General features: G+C 47.6%; 4 protein-coding genes across 5 annotated transcripts; 2 read left to right on the top strand and 2 right to left on the bottom strand.

Moving 5' to 3' along the window:
- Positions 1–295: 295 nt before the first annotated feature.
- Positions 296–3,475, bottom strand: LOC135636253 (pentatricopeptide repeat-containing protein At4g14850-like). Its single transcript, XM_065147892.1, has 2 exons — positions 1,839–3,475; positions 296–816 (listed from the first exon to the last, which is right to left on the bottom strand). The coding sequence occupies exons 1-2, from the start codon at positions 3,428–3,430 to the stop codon at positions 351–353; spliced, it is 2,058 nt and encodes a 685-aa protein (XP_065003964.1). The 5' UTR covers positions 3,431–3,475; the 3' UTR covers positions 296–350.
- A 109-nt stretch (positions 3,476–3,584) lies between these two features.
- On the top strand, positions 3,585–7,515 carry LOC103980204 (pentatricopeptide repeat-containing protein At1g03100, mitochondrial). 2 transcript variants are annotated; one of them, XM_065147891.1, is made up of 2 exons: positions 3,585–3,803; positions 4,892–7,515. In XM_065147891.1, the coding sequence occupies exon 2, from the start codon at positions 4,931–4,933 to the stop codon at positions 7,280–7,282; it is 2,352 nt and encodes a 783-aa protein (XP_065003963.1). In that variant the 5' UTR covers positions 3,585–3,803; positions 4,892–4,930; the 3' UTR covers positions 7,283–7,515. The 2 variants fall into 2 exon arrangements, with proteins under 2 accessions (XP_065003963.1, XP_009394795.2); XM_009396520.3 differs by having other exon boundaries at positions 3,585–3,957.
- A 651-nt stretch (positions 7,516–8,166) lies between these two features.
- On the top strand, positions 8,167–10,034 carry LOC103980498 (indole-3-pyruvate monooxygenase YUCCA8-like). The gene is made up of 5 exons (XM_065145719.1): positions 8,167–8,553; positions 8,629–8,931; positions 9,025–9,273; positions 9,478–9,601; positions 9,838–10,034. The coding sequence occupies exons 1-5, from the start codon at positions 8,167–8,169 to the stop codon at positions 10,032–10,034; spliced, it is 1,260 nt and encodes a 419-aa protein (XP_065001791.1).
- Positions 10,035–13,136: 3,102 nt separating this feature from the next.
- On the bottom strand, positions 13,137–15,158 carry LOC103980206 (3-ketoacyl-CoA synthase 11). Its single transcript, XM_009396522.3, has 2 exons — positions 14,312–15,158; positions 13,137–14,123 (listed from the first exon to the last, which is right to left on the bottom strand). The coding sequence occupies exons 1-2, from the start codon at positions 15,071–15,073 to the stop codon at positions 13,341–13,343; spliced, it is 1,545 nt and encodes a 514-aa protein (XP_009394797.2). The 5' UTR covers positions 15,074–15,158; the 3' UTR covers positions 13,137–13,340.
- Between the last annotated feature and the right edge of the window lie 4,608 nt (positions 15,159–19,766).

Genomic DNA, 19,766 nt, shown 5'->3' with positions numbered 1-19,766 from the left:
TCAAGATCCAAAACAAAATATTGCTAGTGATGGTATGCAACTTATAACGATGATGAATCAATGAGCAAGTCATATATATTTTTTATTTATGACTGATCTGTATTTTACATCATAAAACTGGTAGATTGATGGATTTGCCAAAAGTATAATTTGGTAGAAATGTACAGATCATATTTTTTTCAATTGAGCATATCTTTTGATAAAAATAGGAGACTCAATTTTTGTGGTAGGGTCTAATTTGTTGATGTTGTTGGTGTCATCCTGATCAAACTATTCACTGTGAAATGACATGAGATATTAGAATTACAGAGATGAATTAATTTATCTATCCATCAGACATTACAATACTTTCACCAATAATCCCTACAAGAGCACTGATAATCTCGGAAATAATGAAACCTATTGTTATCCCTCACAATAATCTCTCTACCAACAATACCGGATATAAACTTAAAGGCACAGTGACAGTCCCCACACACTCGAAGATTTTTAGTGATCCTTATGGGGATCCCAGGAGGAATGCTGATGAGACCAAAGGCAAGCGCGAGCTTCTCACTGTGCTGGAGCACCTCGGTCTCCTTCTCTTCTTCTTCCAGATCATAGAGGGCGTACTGCGTGTCAGGCGTATATCCAGCGGCCTGCATCTGCCTCCTCAGTTTAGCCAGCATTGCTTGGATTTTGTCGTTCAACTCATGGGTTGTGTCCTTTGCTTGGAAGACATGTACTACATTCTTCCAGGTGATCCAACTGCATCCTGGACCTTTCTTGATGCCAACATCCTTCATCTCCTTTCTCACTTCTGTAGCTTCCACCCACCTAGAAATAAGATCCAAGGATTTTAAATATAAGTGTGAAGACAATGTTTGCTGAAACTTCACTATAATGCATTTACAAGGAAAATTTTATTAGCCAAGAAAGAAAGAATGCAAGGTCTACATGTTATCTTGTCACTTCTCAACCCCATGCGCTGCTTGTTCAGTTCCAAGTTGGGTTCAGGTTGACTTTGGGTTATGATTCAAGAAACATTCAAAACGGCAAAAGTCAAATCAAGGTAAAGGTTTTCCAGAAAGAATCAACTAAATATCTTCTCGTATCAGTTTTTCCAACTTATAGAACATCAATAGCCCTTAAAGATCTACAATGACACAATGCACTCAATTTTCACATGGTTGTGAGGCAGGACCTGCTAAAAGATTAAAGGAGTAAATCTAAGCCATTTCTAAGTGGCACAGACAAACTTGATCCATTTAGCATCAGGTTGAGATAGAGAAGCCCAAGCATGACCAGAACCAAAAAAACAAAAAAAAAGCCCCAACCTGACCTGACTTACCTTGGGTGGATTGGTAGGTTCAGTCCAGTGAGTGATGAGAACAGACAATATGCTAAAAGATAAGGAGATGATAAATTTGACTCTTAATGATTCCTAAAAGTGGCCTTTCAAACTCTATGTATTAAAATATTTGGAAGAGAAGTATACTTCAAATAATAATTTTCCAATCCAGTAATCTAACAATATAAGAAAAAAATTGAAAGAAACAAAGTGAAAAAGAAAATTGGTGACGCTTAAATTGTCTTAGGCAATCAAGGAACAATGCTATTCCACTTTCTACAGCTGTGCATCCCTAGGCCTAAAGCATCTAGTCATGCTCCAGAGGCTTTTCTAGATTATATCCAAGCTGCAGCCCTATTCATAAGATTCTTGACTTTCTACTCATGCTTAACTAAAATGAATATTAACCTAATAGATACTCAACCTATAGAGATCAATAATGAAAAACAATTCACTTTTGTGCATAACATGAATAAACTTTTCAGAAGTGCAAGACTATGAAACCTACCTGCCAGCTGAAGCAAACATGTTGGAAAGCAGCACATGGTTCCCAGAGTCTTGGGGGTCAATCTCGAACAACTTATGTGCAGCGATCCTCCCCAACGCAGTCTTGCCATGCAATCTGCAAGCCCCAAGTAGCGCTCCCCAAATGCTGATGGACGGTCTGATGGGCATTGTTTTGATAAACTCATAGGCACGCTCTTCCATTCCTGCACGCCCAAGCAAGTCCACCACACATGCATAGTGCTCCAAACGGGGCTCGATCCCAAACCTTTCCTTCATTGTCTCAAACAAGTCTAATCCTTCCTTTGTCAGTCCTCCCCTACTACAAGCAGTAATCACGTTAACTAAAGTTACATAATTAGGTGCTACCTCACCACACCCTATCATCTCATCAAACACCGTGAGGGCCATATGTGCATTCCCGAGCTGTGTGTACCCTCCTATCAAAGCATTCCATGAAATGAGGTTCCGCTCTGGCATCTCCTCAAACGCTTGCTCAGCATCCCTGATACTTCCACACTTCCCGTACATGTCGACAAGCGCACTCCCAACAAATATATTGCCATTGATGCAAGACCTGATGGCAGCAGCATGCAATGACCGCCCTAAGTCGAGGCCTGAGAGGCCAGCACAAGTGGTGAGAACACTGGAGACGATAAAGTCGGTGGGACGGATGCCGTCTTTCCTTGCATCCAAATACACCCGAAAAGCCTCCTCTTCGGCCCCATTCTGCGCATACACCACAACCATCGAGCACCAGGAGACGTCATTCTTGATGTGCATTTCATCAAACACCGCCCTCGCTTCGTGCACCCAATGACATTTGCCATAAAAATCAATGAGCCCATTACCGACTGACACGTCCAAGTCGAACCCAGATTGGATCATAAAAGCATGGAGTTGGCTTCCGAGGGACGAGTAAGACGCACCGGCACAGGCATTTAGGAAGGCGCATAGAGAGATTGTGTTCGGGATTCCTCCATGCAGGCGTAGCTTGATGAAGGCTTTAATTGCCTCATCTGGCCGTCCATCGAACACGGCATTGGTCATCACGGCGTTCCAAGCCACGATATTTCTCTGAGGCATCTCGTCGAAAAGGATTCGAGCGTCGAACGTGAGGCCCGTCTTGTAATACATATCGAGGGCGCCGCAGGCCACGAAGGCGTCATCGATGAGACCGGACTTGAAGGAAGATGCGTGGATCTGCCGGCCAACGAGGGGTTTCCGGGCGGCGGCGGCGGCCTTGAAGGCGGAGGGGAAGGTGAAGTCGTTGGGGCGGACAGAGGCACGGAGCATGGCGGCAAAGTGGGCGAGGGCGGAGAGGGGGCGGCCATTCTGGGCAGAGCCTGAGATGAGGGCCGTCCAGGTGACGACGGAGGGATCGGGGTCGAGGGACAGGAGGGTAGCGGCGGCGGTGGGGAGGTCGAGCTTGGAATACATGTTGACGAGGTGGTTGGAGAGGAATGCCGGGAGCGGCCTAGGGGAGAGGTGCTTAACGGCGGTGGCATGGGCGGCGCGTCCGAGGCGGGCGGAGCGAATGGCGACGGCGAGCTCGACGGCGGCGGCGAGGGACTCGGGGTCGGGCGAGGGGAGCATGTGGCGGTAGGCATCGGCGGGAGGGAGGGTAATTATCTACTGATTGAAATAATATCCGTTATGAACTCCGTAAGAGACGTTATAACGATATGCTGGGGAAGGGCATATAACAGAGAATAAAGGCTGTTATGACTATTTCAATACGCAAAACAATACCCGGAAGGAGGCCCCACCCGTCATCCTCCCTGACCAGTCTCCCAAAACCCTTCTTCCTCGTCCTTCGACTGATGCTGCCGACCTCCAGCAGCCGCCGGCTCTTTGTCCCTCGCCGAAAGCCTCCATCCTTCCTCCTCCGACGCTGCTGAAACGTGCCAAGGTTCTTGCCTCTAATTCACCGCCCTCGGCCATCCCACCAGGAGATTGCTACTGCGTGGTGAGTTCCCCGGTATGCATCGTTAACATCATTGTCAGTTAGTGGTGTTGCAGTCTCTCTATCCTATCATCTTCTGTAAATGGGATCATCAATTTAGCTCAGAGAGATTGTTGGAGATTCATCAGTCGACGCAATGGAATGAAACAAACAGCAGGTAAACAACCTGATTTATATCTGAAACTGCCTGATTTCAGTTTAGTTTCTTTATAAACGGATGGAAAAATGTTGATGCTTTCAAACACATGCTTGGAAGTGGCGATCTTTTCGATTTTAGTTGGTCAGAAATTATTGAATTGGCTGGATTGGAGATCTATATCTCTTGAGAAGCAAAGACTTGTACTTTTGGCTATCACTGCACGGTATAACATCCAATCTAACGCCGGCTGCATCGGGAATGAAGTTTTCATTATGTACATGCCAAAGTATTCACTAATAGTCAGCAGCATGTCAACTGTTCGAAAAATCACCTCAACGGAAAATCCTCGAATTCTGTCTGAGTCCAGATCGTGAGCAAGGTTGTAGAATCTCTCGAGATTGAGGGATGTTTCAGGATAATGAATTGATTGATTTGTCTTCTGGAGTTGTGGTAGCACTGTGGTTTGATTGTCTTGCATCACAGTTGTACTTCATGTTTGCATTAGAATTTACACAATAATATAATAATTGAGACTCCTGCTTCCTGAATTGATATTATTATGCTCCAAATACATTACAATTATGTAAATACAAAATGGTGAAGTGAATCCCAACAATTCGTTTGAAATTTTGGACTCCAATTCGGTTTATGAAATTCATTTTCCCAGTAATGGCTGGCTTTGTAGAAGAAATGAATTAGAGTATAATTTCTATGAATGTTATTTCGTGTCCCTAGGCAAATCATCTGTATTCTACTTATCTTGATGTTTGTTTGCTCCAAGTGTTTTGTTATTACTATAATTTACATGTTAATTTGGCCAAACATCTCTGGAAAGTCCTTATACACTTGTAGTACTTTTAATCCATTGTTTAAGTTTTGAAATTTAGATAGATTGATTGGTTTGCTCGAAGTGGTATTCTGTTCCAATATGTTTATTTCCTCCTGGATGCAGAGGTTTCCAGTTTATGGATGCTTTTCCTTGGATGACAAAATGATTTCTTTAAGGAAGTTCAGCTATCTTTCAACTTCACGTTCAACCTCAGCTTTTCTTTCATTGCTTTCTGGCTTGTGCTACAAGTTGAGTAGTACTTCTGGTGATGGGTCACAGGCTCCAATAACTGGTGATTTTACAAGGATATTAGTAGGTTCCTCTCATAACAAGATGAAGGCATTCAGGTTTATGACATGGAACATCCCTAATTCTCCAAACTTGTTCTCTACAATGTCTGAGCCCATATTAGTTCAAGCTCATGACCCATCTCAAGTAGCTTTGGAACTAGAACACGCACTTGAAGAGCAGAGATTTGAGGATGCATGGAAGGCATATGAGAAGCATGTGCATATGGATGGTCTCCCTAGGAAATCAGTCTTAAGCAAGCTACTCACCAGTTTTGCTGAGAGCTGTCATGCCCGTTGGCTAAACAACGCATACAGTGTGGTTGAACTGGCTTTTCAAGAAAAGAAGCATGATTTGATGGAGAAAGAGCCACTTATTTACCTTGCTTTCATTCTTTCGAGGTCAGAGTTGCCTGTTCTTGCATCAAATATTATGAGAAAGTTGGTCAAGATGGAAGCATTCCCTCCTCTAACAGCTTGGTCTGGAATCATAGGCCACATGTGTCAAACAGCAACTGGCACATTGCTTGCTGCCGAGTTAATAATGGAGATTGGATATCTTTTCAAAGATAACAGGGTTGATCCTCGGAAAAAAAGTAACAGGCCTTTGCTTTCGATGAAGCCAAATGCCATTGCCTTTAACATAACTTTGACTGGATGCCTCCTATCTGGAAGTACTAGAAAAGCTGAGCAGCTTCTTGAAATGATGCCACGGATTGGTGTGAAGCCTGATTCCAGCTTGCTGATTGTGATGGCTCAAATATATGAGAAGAATGGGCATATAGATGAAATTAAGAAACTGAAGAGGCATGTTGATGAGGCAATTGACCTTAGCGATTTGGACTTCCAAAAGTTTTATGACTGCCTGCTTTCTTGCCACCTGAAGTTTAAGGACCTGGATTCCGCTGTGGACAAGGTTTTGGACATGCTCAGAAAAGCAAAGGAAGCAAAGCGATCTTTGGCTGCTGCAAAGTCAGTGCTGGAGGCTGTTCAAACTGGCAAAAAATCAATTTCTTATCGAGACTCAGGACATGAGAGGTTGGATGCTTTGGATAAGTTCAAATTGATTAAAAGCAGAGCTCCTTCATATTTTGAGTTCGCCAAGGATAGGAATTTTTCAAGGCTTGAAGCTGAAGCAAAGGAATCACTTGAGCTACTTTCAGAGAAGATACAGGCTCAGGTTCAACTTGTTAAATCTGAACGTGGCATTCTTCACCCTACTGAGAAATTGTATGCGAAACTTGTGAATGCTTTCCTTGAAGCTGATAAGGTCTGTGAATTGGCAGCTTTTCTAATCAAGGCAAGCAAGGAAGATTCTCCAGTCTCTGTTGAAAACTCTGCTGTCGTTCAAGTGATAAATGCGTGTATCTCTAGTGGTTTGTTAGAGCAAGCACATGATCTACTGGATGAGATGAGGTTTTCTGGAATTAGAGTTGGTTCTTTGGTTTATTCATCCCTTCTTAAAGCTTATTGTAAGGAGAATCAGCATGATGAAATTCTGGCACTACTAAGGGATGTTCGCAAGGCAGGCATCCAGCTTGAGTCAAGCTGCTACAACTCTCTAATCCAATCCCGGATACATCATAATGACTCAAGTGGAGCACTGCATATATTTAGGGAGATGAAGGAGTCCAATATATCAAGTTCCGGTCATCACAGCTTTGAAACATTGGTGGAAGGTTGTACAGTGGACGGCGAAGCAGGTTTGATGGCAAAGCTCTTGGAAGAAATTAAGGGCAGTCAGAATGTCAATAGCGGCATTCATGATTGGAACAATGTGATACATTTTTTCTGCAAGAACAGGTTGATGAATGATGCTCAGAAAGCTGTGAGCAAGATGAGAGCCCTAGGACACACCCCAAATGCCCAAACTTTCCATTCTCTGGTTACTGCTTATGCTGCAATAGGTGGGAAGTATGTGGAAGTAACAGATCTGTGGGGTGAAATGAAAGTGATTGCGAGTTCACACTCAATGAAGTTTGATCAGGAGCTATTGGATTCCTTATTGTATTGCTTTGTCAGGGGTGGCTTTTTCCTTCGAGCCATGGAAGTAATAGAAATGATGGAGAAAGAAAGGATGTTCATCGACAAGTACAAGTACAGATCTCTTTGGTTGAAGTATCACCGGACTCTATACAAGGGAAAGGCTTCCAAGATACAGACCGAAGCCCAGCTGAAAAGAAGAGAAGCGGCTTTGGCTTTCAAGAGATGGATTGGCCTAACATAAGATTGTGGCATACGTTTTCTTGTCAGCCAATGGCAATCAAAGATCTCAATCCAAAGATATATATTTCACTCGGATGAAGTTTTTGCTCGCCTCATCCTGTGGAAACACACCAGACTCCCACGGAAAGCTCAAAACAGAGAACAGTGTTCATGCATGTGTCTCTTCGTTTGGTTGCTGCCTTGATAAGAAACATAAGTTCATGCATGGTCTCTTCTGCTATACTTTCTCATTCATCCTTAGTCCTTCATGGTGTTTCCTCAGCATATATTCCGCATACCAAAATAGATATGGAACATACCCCTCCGGATCGATAGCTGAAGGGGCCTTTCTTCTTTTTCCTCAATAAATGAGTACGCAGCTAGATTTAAGATATCTAAAAGGTGTAGGTTGTTGATAGCAGTAGTTTTTAACTGCTATCAGCATATGCGAAGAGTCCTGTAAAGCGTAGGTTGTCCTTTCGCTTCATTCCCCTATATATTGGAAGGGTCCCCTTCTGGCCTAACACCCAACCGCGAATAGTTTCTCCTTTAGCTTCCTTCCCACAATCTTTTTGTTTCCTCTTCCACTGTGGCCCATTGTTTTATGTGTGTCTGTGGGAGAGAGAGAGAGAGAGAGAGAGAGGAGTTTCTAAGGTGTTCTGTCACGGCCTGAGAGTTGCGTTGTTTTATGGCATGAACACCAGCCATTCTCTTGGTTTGCTGCATGCCTGCTTAGAGTGAGGGAGACGTAGAAACGGTGGGGGGGGGTTGCCGCTTGTGAGCTACGAGTGCAGCACACAGCAGTCCGGGGTTAGAAAGCCCTCAACTAAAGCAAACAGTGAACTCCTTACTACAAGCGACAAGGAGGTCGTCGACATGAGTGAGACACCCTCTCCGCAAACTCCCATGCCGATGAGCGCTCAGCCAAGTAGATCAACCCGACGGATCTCCATCATGCGTTGTCCTATCATCGTCGGCGCCGGACCCTCGGGCCTCGCCGTCGCCGCTTCTCTTGGCCGTCTCTCGGTGCCCTCCATCATCCTCGAGAGGTCGGACGGCATCGCCGACCTCTGGTGCCACCGCACGTATGACCGCCTCAACCTTCACCTCCCCAAACCCTTCTGCCAGCTTCCTCATCTCCCCTTCCCCGCCCACCTCCCGACGTACCCCTCCAAAGACCACTTTCTCGACTACTTGCACCGCTATGCCGATCACTTCTCCCTCCGCCCGCTCTTCGGCTGCACCGTCACCGACGCCCGCTTCGACGAAGCCGCGTCCCTCTGGCGAGTCACGGCAATCCGTCGAAACCTCTCCGACGCCCCCATGCAGACCTCTTCACCATCGCAGTCGTGTGACACGCTCTCGGAGTCGAGCCGGTCACCGTCGTCGTCCTCGAGCGAACCTCTGACGGAGCCGAGGGAGCTGGAGGTGGTGGAGTTCGCTTCGCCGTGGCTGGTGGTGGCGACAGGAGAGAATGCGGAGCCGGTGGTGCCGGAGATCAAAGGGGCGCAGGCGTTCATGGGGAGTCTGCTGCACTCAAGCGAGTACAAGAGCGGGGTGGAGTATCGGGGGAAGAGGGTGCTGGTAATAGGGTGTGGGAATTCCGGGATGGAGATATGTGTGGACCTGTGCGATCACGGAGCCATGCCCTTCATGTCCGTGAGAAGCGGAGTACTGTCTACAACCTTTGTGACGTTCCTCTATCCTTTATCTTCCTTGATATCAGTCATCAGCTTGCTTATGCATCCGAATGGAAATAAACAGGTGCATGTTCTACCGAGGGAGATGCTCGGGACGTCCACATTCGGTGTGGCGATGAGGCTGCTGAAGTGGTTGCCAACCAGAGTAGTGGACAGGTTCCTGTTGATCATGGCCAAGATGATCATTGGAGATACCGAGAAGTATGGGCTGAAAAGGCCAAAGATGGGGCCTTTGGAGCTGAAGAACAAGACTGGCAAAACCCCTGTTCTGGATGTTGGAGCCTTGTCATTGATTAAAGCTGGAAAGATCAAGGTGGTCCTCTGTTTTGGTCCTACGCACTTAATGCACTAAAATCCAAAACCGACACTTCTCGGTCCTCAGTTCTAGGCAGCCATCAGTCCTCTATGCCTTTGCAAACTTCTACCATTTCCAACTTTTGCATTTCCTTAAATTGATGACGTCTCAGTATTCTACGTTTTCTGATTCGACTTTGGTGTTTCCTGCTTGCGATGGCAGACTGTGCAGGAAGTGAGGTCCCTAACAAGCAACGGCGCCAAGTTTGTCGATGGAGAGGAGATGGCTTTCGACTCTGTGGTCTTTGCGACAGGGTACAAGACCAATGTCCCATTCTGGCTCAAGGCAATCTCCTCTTTCCACTTCCATGACATCAAAATTGTCTTTCTTTTCTACCCATTTATTTCTTGTGATTTATAGCTCAAATTCAACGAATATATATATATATATATAGATATATATATATATATATTACAGAACAAAATGTTGCGTGCTGATATTGTCACAGAGGGATGTCGTCGTCTAAATTTAGCCTTTCCAGAGCAAAAATGATGCGTCTCATCGAATGGTGTTTCGGCTTGTAGGACACTGATTTATTCTCGGCGGAAGGGAAGCCCAAACTCCCATTCCCTAATGGCTGCAGCGGAGAGAATGGCATCTACTTCGTAGGCTTTACGGGGAAAGGTCTTCTTGGCGCTAGCGCCGACGCCATCGAAGCTGCTCTCCGCATATCCCAGAGATGGACAAGCCTCTCAAAGAACAGAGATCTCGTTCTCTAAACCCTCTCAGGTGCACGCGAGCAAGGAAGGTCCATGTTGTTAACGGCGGGTTCTGATGCTTGCCCTACTTCCTCTGTACATGACAAGTTTTGCGCATGATCTTCTTTTGTCTCTCACTCTCCTTCAACACGCAAAGGGATAAAAAGGAGCAGAATACAAGTTTGCCTGTGTTGTTGGCCATTCTCCGTTAGCATCTGTACCGTCTTTTCTCTTCACCTGGAAGCGGTGGGGGGAAGGAGTTCCTCAAATCTTTAAGAATGCTTCGAGGCCTTTCTCGTTCCCCCCACCCCCCGAGAGGCTCTGCTGCTCTGAGGAATCTTTTCGTGTCTCTCTTCCCTTCGGTACTGGTGCACCGGCCACGACGCAGACCTCGCCCGTTTGAGGGTGTAGATGACTCACACTCTCCTAGCCATTAGACCAGTGATGATGCTCAGATGATTGTGCAGTGATGATTGAATGATTGGATGGAACCGCTCATTAACTTGTTAGTGATATGAGACTTTGTTCTCAATATTCGAAGAACTCTTGAACTCCATTTGATGGAGTTAAGTGTTAACCCAAGAGATCATGAGTTAACCAGCCATATGACTTTGACAGTTCTTCACCTGGCTGGTGCAGCGGTGTCAGAATCTTTCACGACATTCCCTACTGAGTCCTTCATATTTATTTATATACATGAAGGAACGGCAAGATGCAGAGAGAGATATAGAGTTTCCCTTAGAAAAGGACATAATATTTGCACAGTGGATTTGGCATTACTTGTGTATGCCACAGTGTGCAGTCATAATCGACAAACGAGAGTAGCATCGCTAGCTTAGGTACTTAGCTTCATACGAAAGAGAGCACTGAAGAGATTCACGTGAGAAAGGAGGGGAAGTACGATGAGCAGAATATGGATGTGAGCATCCAGCGGTGACGGAACCATTCGTTCCATCTTTCTCATACTTCCTCTGTCGAACTCTTTTGCATGGTACTGAAATGGCATGTGAGTCCTGCACCGCATGACTCGGTGACCGGAGACTGAGGAACCAAACAAGAGGGAAGGGCTTGGACCGGAGCCTGCTCGGAAAAGGTAACCTCCCGGGGCACGCCACCACTTCCTTTTTCTCTGCCATGGCTCGTACCCAAACGTCTCCTTCCCTTCGCTTTTCATGTTCCCATCATACCTTCATCATCGCTGCTCTCAACACTCGGTCCTGTCCATCGCTCTCTTGGATCAACGTACATCCCATTTGTCATGTCACCATGCTTGTGAATACCGCCTGCTTCTTCTTCCGAAGTTATCACCCTGCTGATTAGAGTGATCGTTTCGAGCCGTGTGGTGTTGATGCAACCCCATCGGTGGATCCATCGCAGGCGAGTCATGAGATAGTCCGATGGATAATGCAACATGCCACATCGGAGGACTGACTGCGTCAGCGAGGTGATGACGTCACAGGCAAGCCCACGGAGTGTCCACCGACGTGTCGGCGGTGGGCCACGGTGGCCCAATGGCGCGTGACGCGATCGTACGGCCGCTCGCGATCGGCTTCCTTCTCTCCACGGCGTCGTTATTCGCCGCAGTCTCATGCAACGCTGGGAGGGACGGGTCAACGTCGGGATTCTCTGACCCTGACCGCCCTTGGATCGCTCTCTGCGAGCGTGAGCGGCCGATGGGGCTCAGCAGTCTTTGACCGCCGGGCCCCACTCACAGTCGCTCTGCGACATGCTATTCGCAGGAACGCATTCGTCGTAGGGAGAGAGAGAGAGAGAGTACGAGCTGTTCCATCCCATCATCGTCGATGAGGCAACTACTGGCTTCTGAAGCCGAGAAAAGAACAAAGACGGGATGAATCCACCTGCCACATGATTGAAATCTGTTTTCTTGCTCATCTCATTCTCTTTGCGACTGCGAGAAGGAAAGAAAAGCTCGCCTTGTCCTCCTCCGCCTCATGCTGCTGCTGCTGCTGCTGCGGCAGCACGCGAGAAAAGAGATACTGCGGGATACGTAGCGTCTCATGCTCCTCCCTCATGAGCTCGATCATGAGAGGGAGGGCCCAAACCGTGGACGTCTCGGGGGGGGTTTCCCCAACTCCGATGTATGTGGTATCGCATTTGGATTAGACAGTTCATCATCAGTTCATTGGTATTTGGAGAGACTGTGGCAGAGGCGTCACAGGTCATGGTTTTCCTTTTGTTTTTAAGAACATATGGAGTTGCAGACACTGTTCAAAGCAGAGATGAGCCTATCAACCTTTCTGTCATCTCAATGCTGTCTAATCCACTCGAATCAATCTCAAACGGAATGCTGATATCATGGTAGTGTAGGGGATGAGACGAGCCTCTCTTAGTTAGTTAGTACGCTACATATTTTAATTTAATTGGATGAATATTAATGGGCGATTTTTCGTTTTTCTCAAATACTTATTTTATGAACTGCAACCTCGAAGAAAGTCTTAATTGTGTTTTTCCTGATCCCCTATTTCGATCTGATTCTGACTTTAAGATTTGCGCTATCAAAGGCATTCGTCTATTTTAGATCTCTAAAAATTTCTGATCTTTAGTTGGATTCCATTCCATGCCTTCTTACTCACATGCATACTCATTATACTTTACATATAGGTTTGCTACTACCCTCAAAGTCTAATTCAATGTGAGCTGATATCGATATACATTCATAGATAGGTATCATATTTTATGATACTTCTTCTCACTTCTATTCAACCTTTTTTTATTGATTTATCAAAAGGTTTTGGTAAATTTGAGAGCGATGTTTCTCATGAATTTGGGCCAGCCCAAAAGAATAAGCTACTCCTATAGGCCCACCAAATAGGACCAGATGATTGGGCCTATACTATACATGGAGAGGAGAGGAATCAAAGACAGACGTTTAATAACACTCCATCTAATCTAATCTAATCTATCATAGTTAATATTCCAGAAATAACTTCTACCACAACTCCATTTGAAGAATATACTGTGATATTAGAGAAAGACCTGCAGACGGTAGCACGTTTATCGAGAACACATTACAACGCGGAACGGCGTCTGCTGACTCATTATTTCACGTATACTTTTGCCATCAATGCATTCCGATGAGGTGGGAGAAAAAAAAAATGGTCATACGAAGTGAACAGATTTGGGATCGATATTATTGGGATGTGTATATGGGATTGATACATAGTGTGTTTATCTACGTCTTTCCTCAATCAATGAAGCTGACCGATTCATGTCTTTGGCAATCATCACGTACACGAGTTCCTCGCTGATCAAATGAGACAGGGACACGCCTACGTACATGAAGCGAACGGGACACGGCGTACGTCGTCATGCCCTGACGGCTTCCACCTTGGGGACGCGGACGGGGAATTCATGGATCTCCTCCGACCAGGGGTTCTTCTCCTTGGCGGGGTTGATGGCGCGTAGCGCACGCCAAACGGCGCTGTTGCACTTGAACCCCGACCCGAAGGCGATCTGCCACGTCCGGTCCCCCTTCCTCATCCTCCCTTCGGCCTCCATGTAACCCAGCTCGTACCACAGCGAGCTGCTCGACGTGTTGCCGAACCGGTACAGCGTCATCCTCGACGGCTCCATGTGCCACTCGCTCAGCGCCAGGTTCTTCTCCAGCTCGTCCAGCACCGCCCGTCCCCCGGCGTGGATGCAGAAGTGCTCGAACGCCAGCTTGAAGTCCGGGATGTAGGGCTTCACCTTCATCTTGAACACTTTCCTCATGACCAGCGTGAAGAAGAAGATGAGCTGCTCGGACATGGGGAGGACGAGCGGCCCCAGGGTGGTGATGTTGGTCTTCAGAGCCTCGCCCGCCACCGCCATCAGGTCCTTGGACAGGGCGACGCCGATCTTGCCGGTCCCGTCCTCCTCCTGGAAGACGCAGCCGTAGGAGCGACCGTCTGCGCCTTTGTGGGTGCGGACCGTGTGGACGAGCTGGTACTTTGAGCGTCGGCGCTCCGACCGGCGGTTGGTCAGGAGGATGGCTGCGCCGCCCACACGAAAGATGCAATTGGAGACGAGCATGGAGCGGTTGTTGCCCATGTACCAGTTGAGGGTGATGTTCTCCATGCTCACGACCAGGGCGTAAGAGTTCCGGTGCACCTGCGTCACACAAGAGTTGTGGATCGGAAATGTTACGTCGAGACCCAAAAGGATTTATCCTGTCCATATGATGCTTGTTTCTGGATTTCTACATCTACACGGTTCAACAACATTTCTCGTATGTTCTTCTTTTCTTCTGTTCCAAAAACAGCTCAGGAACGATGTCCTATACTTGCTTCAGCACTTACCTGGAGCAGATGCTTCGCAAGGTCTATGGAAATGAGGCCGGCGCTGCAGCCCATTCCGCCGAGGTTGTAGCTGATGATGTTCCCTCTGAGCTTGTAGTGGTTCACAACCATGGCAGAGAGGGACGGCGTGGGATTGAAGAGGCTGCAATTCACGATCAGGATCCCGATGTCCTTGGGCTTAACCCCGGTCTTCTGCAAGAGATCGTCGATGGCCCCGAACATCACCGTCTCTGCCTCCTTCCTCGCCTCCGCCATGCACGGGTTCGGCGGCGACGAGAGCAGTGCCTCGGGGAAGTACGTCGACTGCCCCAGCCCCGACCGCTCCAGGATCTTCTTCTGGAACGCGAGGTTCTCCTCGGTGAAGGACGCCGCCCGTGTCGACTGCTCCATGAAGCGCTCGCGAGGGCACTTGCAGGCGCTGTCGGGCTTGTAGCACGCGAAGTCGAGGAGGTAGACCGGCCGAGGCCGTTTCATGAAGTAGATGGTGGACAGGGAGACGATGAGGGTGGAGGAAAGGACGACGGCCACCAAGTTGAACCGAAGCTTGTCCCAGAGCAGAAGGAAATCCTCCGAAGTGAGACTCGAGAGATGCATGGAGGCGGCGGCGATGAGGGGGACGAGGAGAAGGTACAGGCCATTAGAGACCAGGTAATGGTACCCGAGCTTCACATACTTGACGTTTACAGACTGGAGGAAGTTTGGAAGATGCTGCTGCTGGCTCCGCTCATTTTGGGCGGAAGCGGAATCGCTCTGGGACTCCATCGACGACACTCGTTCTACAACAGAGGGCAGGGAGAACCGAGAGGGAGAGGGGCTAATTAGGAGGTGGTTTGGCGGCCAAAGAGTGGGAACGTGTGGCTTTAAAAGGGGGGTAATGCGGGAAAGAGGGTGAGGCGATGCAACCACCCCAGCCAACTTCTCATTGAAGAGTAGGGTTGGAGGCATTCAATTTTGCCAGTTGGGGGGAGCGGACGCATCCGCGCACCTTCACTGTCGTTGTGCGGCCCTACTTGATTGCTCCACCACATCCAATGGCGGGCGGAGACGGCAGGGCTGTGGATGTGAAGCGAACGTCGCCAGCCTTCCCACGCTCGAATATGAATGGCCGGTACGCTGAACCTATCAGATTAAGCTAATGGTCGTGCAATCTCGCATGTACTGATCCTCCAGTGCCTGAACGGAGATCACCTCACAATTGGCCGACATGGCCACTGAAATCAGGCGACGTTTGGTCAACTGTGGACCAACGAGTCCTGGGAGACGCGTCAACCGGTGGCGTGGCGTGGCCGAGCCTTCATTAAATAGGTTGACAGGTTTGACTCAGGTCGTCTTCGGATGTGCGTCAAACCCATCCACCACCAGCATCGAGATGGAATTAATTCTCCTCCCTCCATAATAATTAGTCCACTGCTTTGGTTGGATTGGTTGGAAGTTGGTGGGAAATAAGTTTACGAGCATCTTCGATTATGCTCTCATTTACTTCCTCCTCTCAGAAGGGGCAGGTTTGGTAGGTTGTTTTCTGCATCAAACCTCTGTGTGTTCCGACTCGTTTGTCTACGTTGATAGTGTGCTAAATATGGACGGACGAGCAACCCAAAGGCTTAGAATTCTGATGGGTAGACGCGAGAAGATAAAAAGAGGTTGAGAAGACCGAGCATCGGCAGAGTTTTAATTGGGTAAGTACGTCGGAATCGAAATCAGACGATTAAACCCTTTTTAATAGATCATCCTTCGTTGAGCTACTCCTATGCTTCAGTACAAAATAGATTTTTTTTTCCGATCAAAATTGACACTAACATCATCTAAATATATATTTAAATCCATACGCTCACCAATATATATATATATATATATGTTAAAAATATGAACTTGTGTTGTTTGAACAGGAGACATTACATGTTGATCGGAAAAAAAGTTTATCTCTCAATTGTAACTCATTATATAGTTGCCTAGTTAGCACAACGGATGAGACTCGACCACCTAGGAGCAAGGACTTTGATGAATCCAAAGAAAAATATTTTATCCATATTGTACAATATTCTTTTGAACTCGACTTATCATAAAATCTATTAATTTATTGTTATCGTCTTCCCCGACATGACATCTGAGTCATCTATTCGATCATTTGTAAATGTAATTTAGAATCTAAGTTGGACTAACAATTACACAATCACATGTATTTTGATGTTGTTAGGCCATCTATTTGTGTGGTCCATCTAAAAGAAAAAAGAAAGACCTCATGGAGGTCATCTAATCCAACCAACAGACACATGTATCTTAAAGGGAGAAAACAATGGTGCCGGTTGACATTGTTCGTTACCAACCACCGATTACAATTGTTAATTCTCTAGTCTTTTAGATATCAAGAAATCTCTGTGGTCTGCGCTTTTAGCTTCTCCCAAAAACTCATCTCTCCATGTCAACTTTCTGGCATCATCTGCATTAAGCTACCTCATCAAACTCACACCAGGAGGAGATGATCGAGTAATGAAGGCTTTCTATCCGTTGACTATACATACTATTTCAAGTCGTCGAGGACATGATTGGCAATTTGATGGCATCAAATTACAGCCTTTGTCATGTTATGCTTGTTACTTTTCTTCATCTATTTCCACATACATCATCTATGATTGGTGAGGGAGTGCCAATTTTCTAATTCTATACATTTATGTTACCATATTTATGTGCTAGAAGAGAGAAAAGAAAACAAAAAATTGAAAGAGTAAGTTTGATACATAATCTACAAATCTAACTTTTTATTATTGAAATTGATAAGTCAACTCACTGTGAATTAAAAAATATACATTTGAAAGTAAAAAGATTTGAGGAATTTATAAGTCGGATCTTCACTCCTCAATTAATGTGAGGCTAATGATATTTATTAGTGCTCCGCTCGTAAGGGAGTCAAGGGCTCATCATATTTTTTCTATGATCATTTTGTTAAGTCAACATTTGATTATCAATGATATACCCTATAAACTCGTAAGGAATTTTTTACTTTGAACATGTATAGTTTCACGCTTTCAGAGTTCATAAACCTCAAAAGATATCTTTAAGGTAAGAGTGACTCAGTGGTCTTTGATTCATTTACTCTCAACTAACGTGGGACTAAATATTAGAATTTAAATATTAAAAAAAATAAAAAAAAAAAAATAAATAAATAATAGTATAATATATTTATGTTTAAAAATAAATTATAAGATTTTTTTAACTAAATCACTCGTATTATTAAAAAAATTTAAAATCAATAAAGTCCACCGACTCGATCCAAAAATCTAAGGGCGGTCAGTCGTAGGTCAGTCAAACTCAACTCGACATATGTCACATCGAATCCTTTAGTTCTCAACAGTATAAAACTATTCCTTAGTCGTCATTCATTAATATGTTCATGTATTCTATTCGCATGTGGCTGAGTCATCTCTTCTTCATGCAGTCAAGTCGAAACTCATATATATATATATATATATATATATATATATATACTTTTTATTGCATGAGTTTGAATCATATAAGAGTAATATACATGAGACTATATATCAATTAAATCCAGAACTTGAACTCTTAAATTGTTGGTGATGAGAATAATAATGGCGACAAGACTCGGGCTGACGTCGGCTGTCCCAGATGACGCCACACGCCTCGATCGACCCGATAGCACCTGGTCAAACGGATCAGAACGTCGGCCGAGACGCGTTAACGTCCTGCTCAGGTCCAATCCCTCACGCCACGCCAACGTCGGTGTTGAAGGCTACCAGAAGTACGATCTTGCCCCCTACGAGCAGGCACATTAAACAACGGTAACCCTCACTATAAAAACCCTCGCGCTCCGAGGAGGAGAAGGAGGAGACAACTTAGCTAAAGAAACCCCCTTTACCATCCACTGACTTGATCGTCAGAGGGGTCGGGCCGAGCACCCCGACCCGACCTTTGTGTAGGTGCAAAGCCGAAGGTCCCCACTGGATGCGCGGGCGAGGAGTTCTTGTCCGGAGGAAATGACGACCCCGTCCCGATCGGACCATCGTAATCGGTCACCTCAATAGTCTTGAGGAACGTCCCAGGGAGATCCCCATCATCCGGACCCGAACCAAGCCGCGTCGGGCCCGAGGCCACAGCTCAAGGTTGTTTTCCACAACATTTTGGCGCTAGAAGGAGGGCCTGATGTCGAGGGATCACCCGATGGACTCAGACGAGCCCGCGGCTGAGAGGTCAAGCACCCGCGGTGGCTATCCGATGTATTCCTCGTGAAAAGAAATATAGGCCCTGCCTCAGTCCCTTCCGAGCGAAGGCTCAGTATCTACATGACCACCTCTCGGCTCGCAGTTAGCCCTGGCCTAACCCCTTTTGCATCTACATCCCTCAGCCGCAGCCCGCTTGCGCCGTGCTCCTCGGCCGCATGTTGCCTGAGACCACGCCTGCGCGGCCTGCCCGCCTGAGCCACATCCCTCGGCCACAGCCCGCCTGCGCCGTGCTTCTCGACCGTATGTTGCCCGAGACCACGCCTGCGCAGCCTGCTCGCCTGAGCCACATCCCTCGGCCACAGCCCGCCTGCGTCGTGCTCCTCGGCCGCATGTTGCCCGAGACCACGCCTGCGCGGCCTGCCCGCCTGAGCCACATCCCTCGGCCCCAGCCCGCCTACGTCGTGCTCCTCGGTCGCATGTTGCCTGAGACCATGCCTGCGCGGCCTGCTCGCCTGAGCCACATCCCTCGGCCGCAACCCGCCTGCGTCGTGCTCCTTGGCCGCATATTGCCCGAGACCACGCCTATGTGGCTTGCCCGCCTGAGCCACATCCATCGGTCGCAGCCCGCCTGCGTCGTGCTCCTCGGCCGCATGTTGCCCGAGACCACGCCTGCGCGGCCTGCCCGCCTGAGCCACATCAATCGGTCGCAGCCCGTCTGCGTCGTGCTCCTCGGCCACATGTTGCCCGAGACCACGCCTGCGCAGCCTGCCCGCCTGAGCCACATCCCTTGGCCGCAGCCCGCCTGCGCCGTGCTCCTCGATCGCATGTTGCCCGAGACCACGCTTGCGCGGCCTGCCCGCCTGCGTCGTGCTCCTCGGCTCAATGCTTCCCGAGACCACACCTGTGCGGCCTGCCCGCCTGCGTCGTGCTCCTCGGCTCCATGCTCCCCGAGACCACACCTGTGCGGCCTGCCCGCCTGCGTCATGCTTCTCGGCCCCATGCTCCCCGAGACCACATCTGCGCAGCCTGCCTGCTTGCGTCGTGCTCCTCAACCGCATGTTGCCCGAGACCACGCCTACGCGGCCTGCCCGCCTGAGCCACATCCCTCGGCTGCAGCCCGCCTGCGTCGTGCTCCTCGACCGCATGTTGCCCGAGATCACGCTTGCGCGACCTGCCTGCCTGCGTCGTGCTCCTCGGCTCCATGCTCCCCGAGACCACACCTGTGCGGCCTACCCGCTTGCGTCGTGCTCCTCGGCTCCATGCTCCCCGAGACCACA

This window comes from Musa acuminata, chromosome BXJ3-4 (genome assembly GCF_036884655.1).
Source record: "Musa acuminata AAA Group cultivar baxijiao chromosome BXJ3-4, Cavendish_Baxijiao_AAA, whole genome shotgun sequence".
Taxonomy (NCBI): Eukaryota; Viridiplantae; Streptophyta; class Magnoliopsida; order Zingiberales; family Musaceae; genus Musa; species Musa acuminata.
The sequence above is the reverse complement of the archived record's forward strand: the minus strand, read 5'-3'. Positions and strand labels throughout refer to the sequence as shown.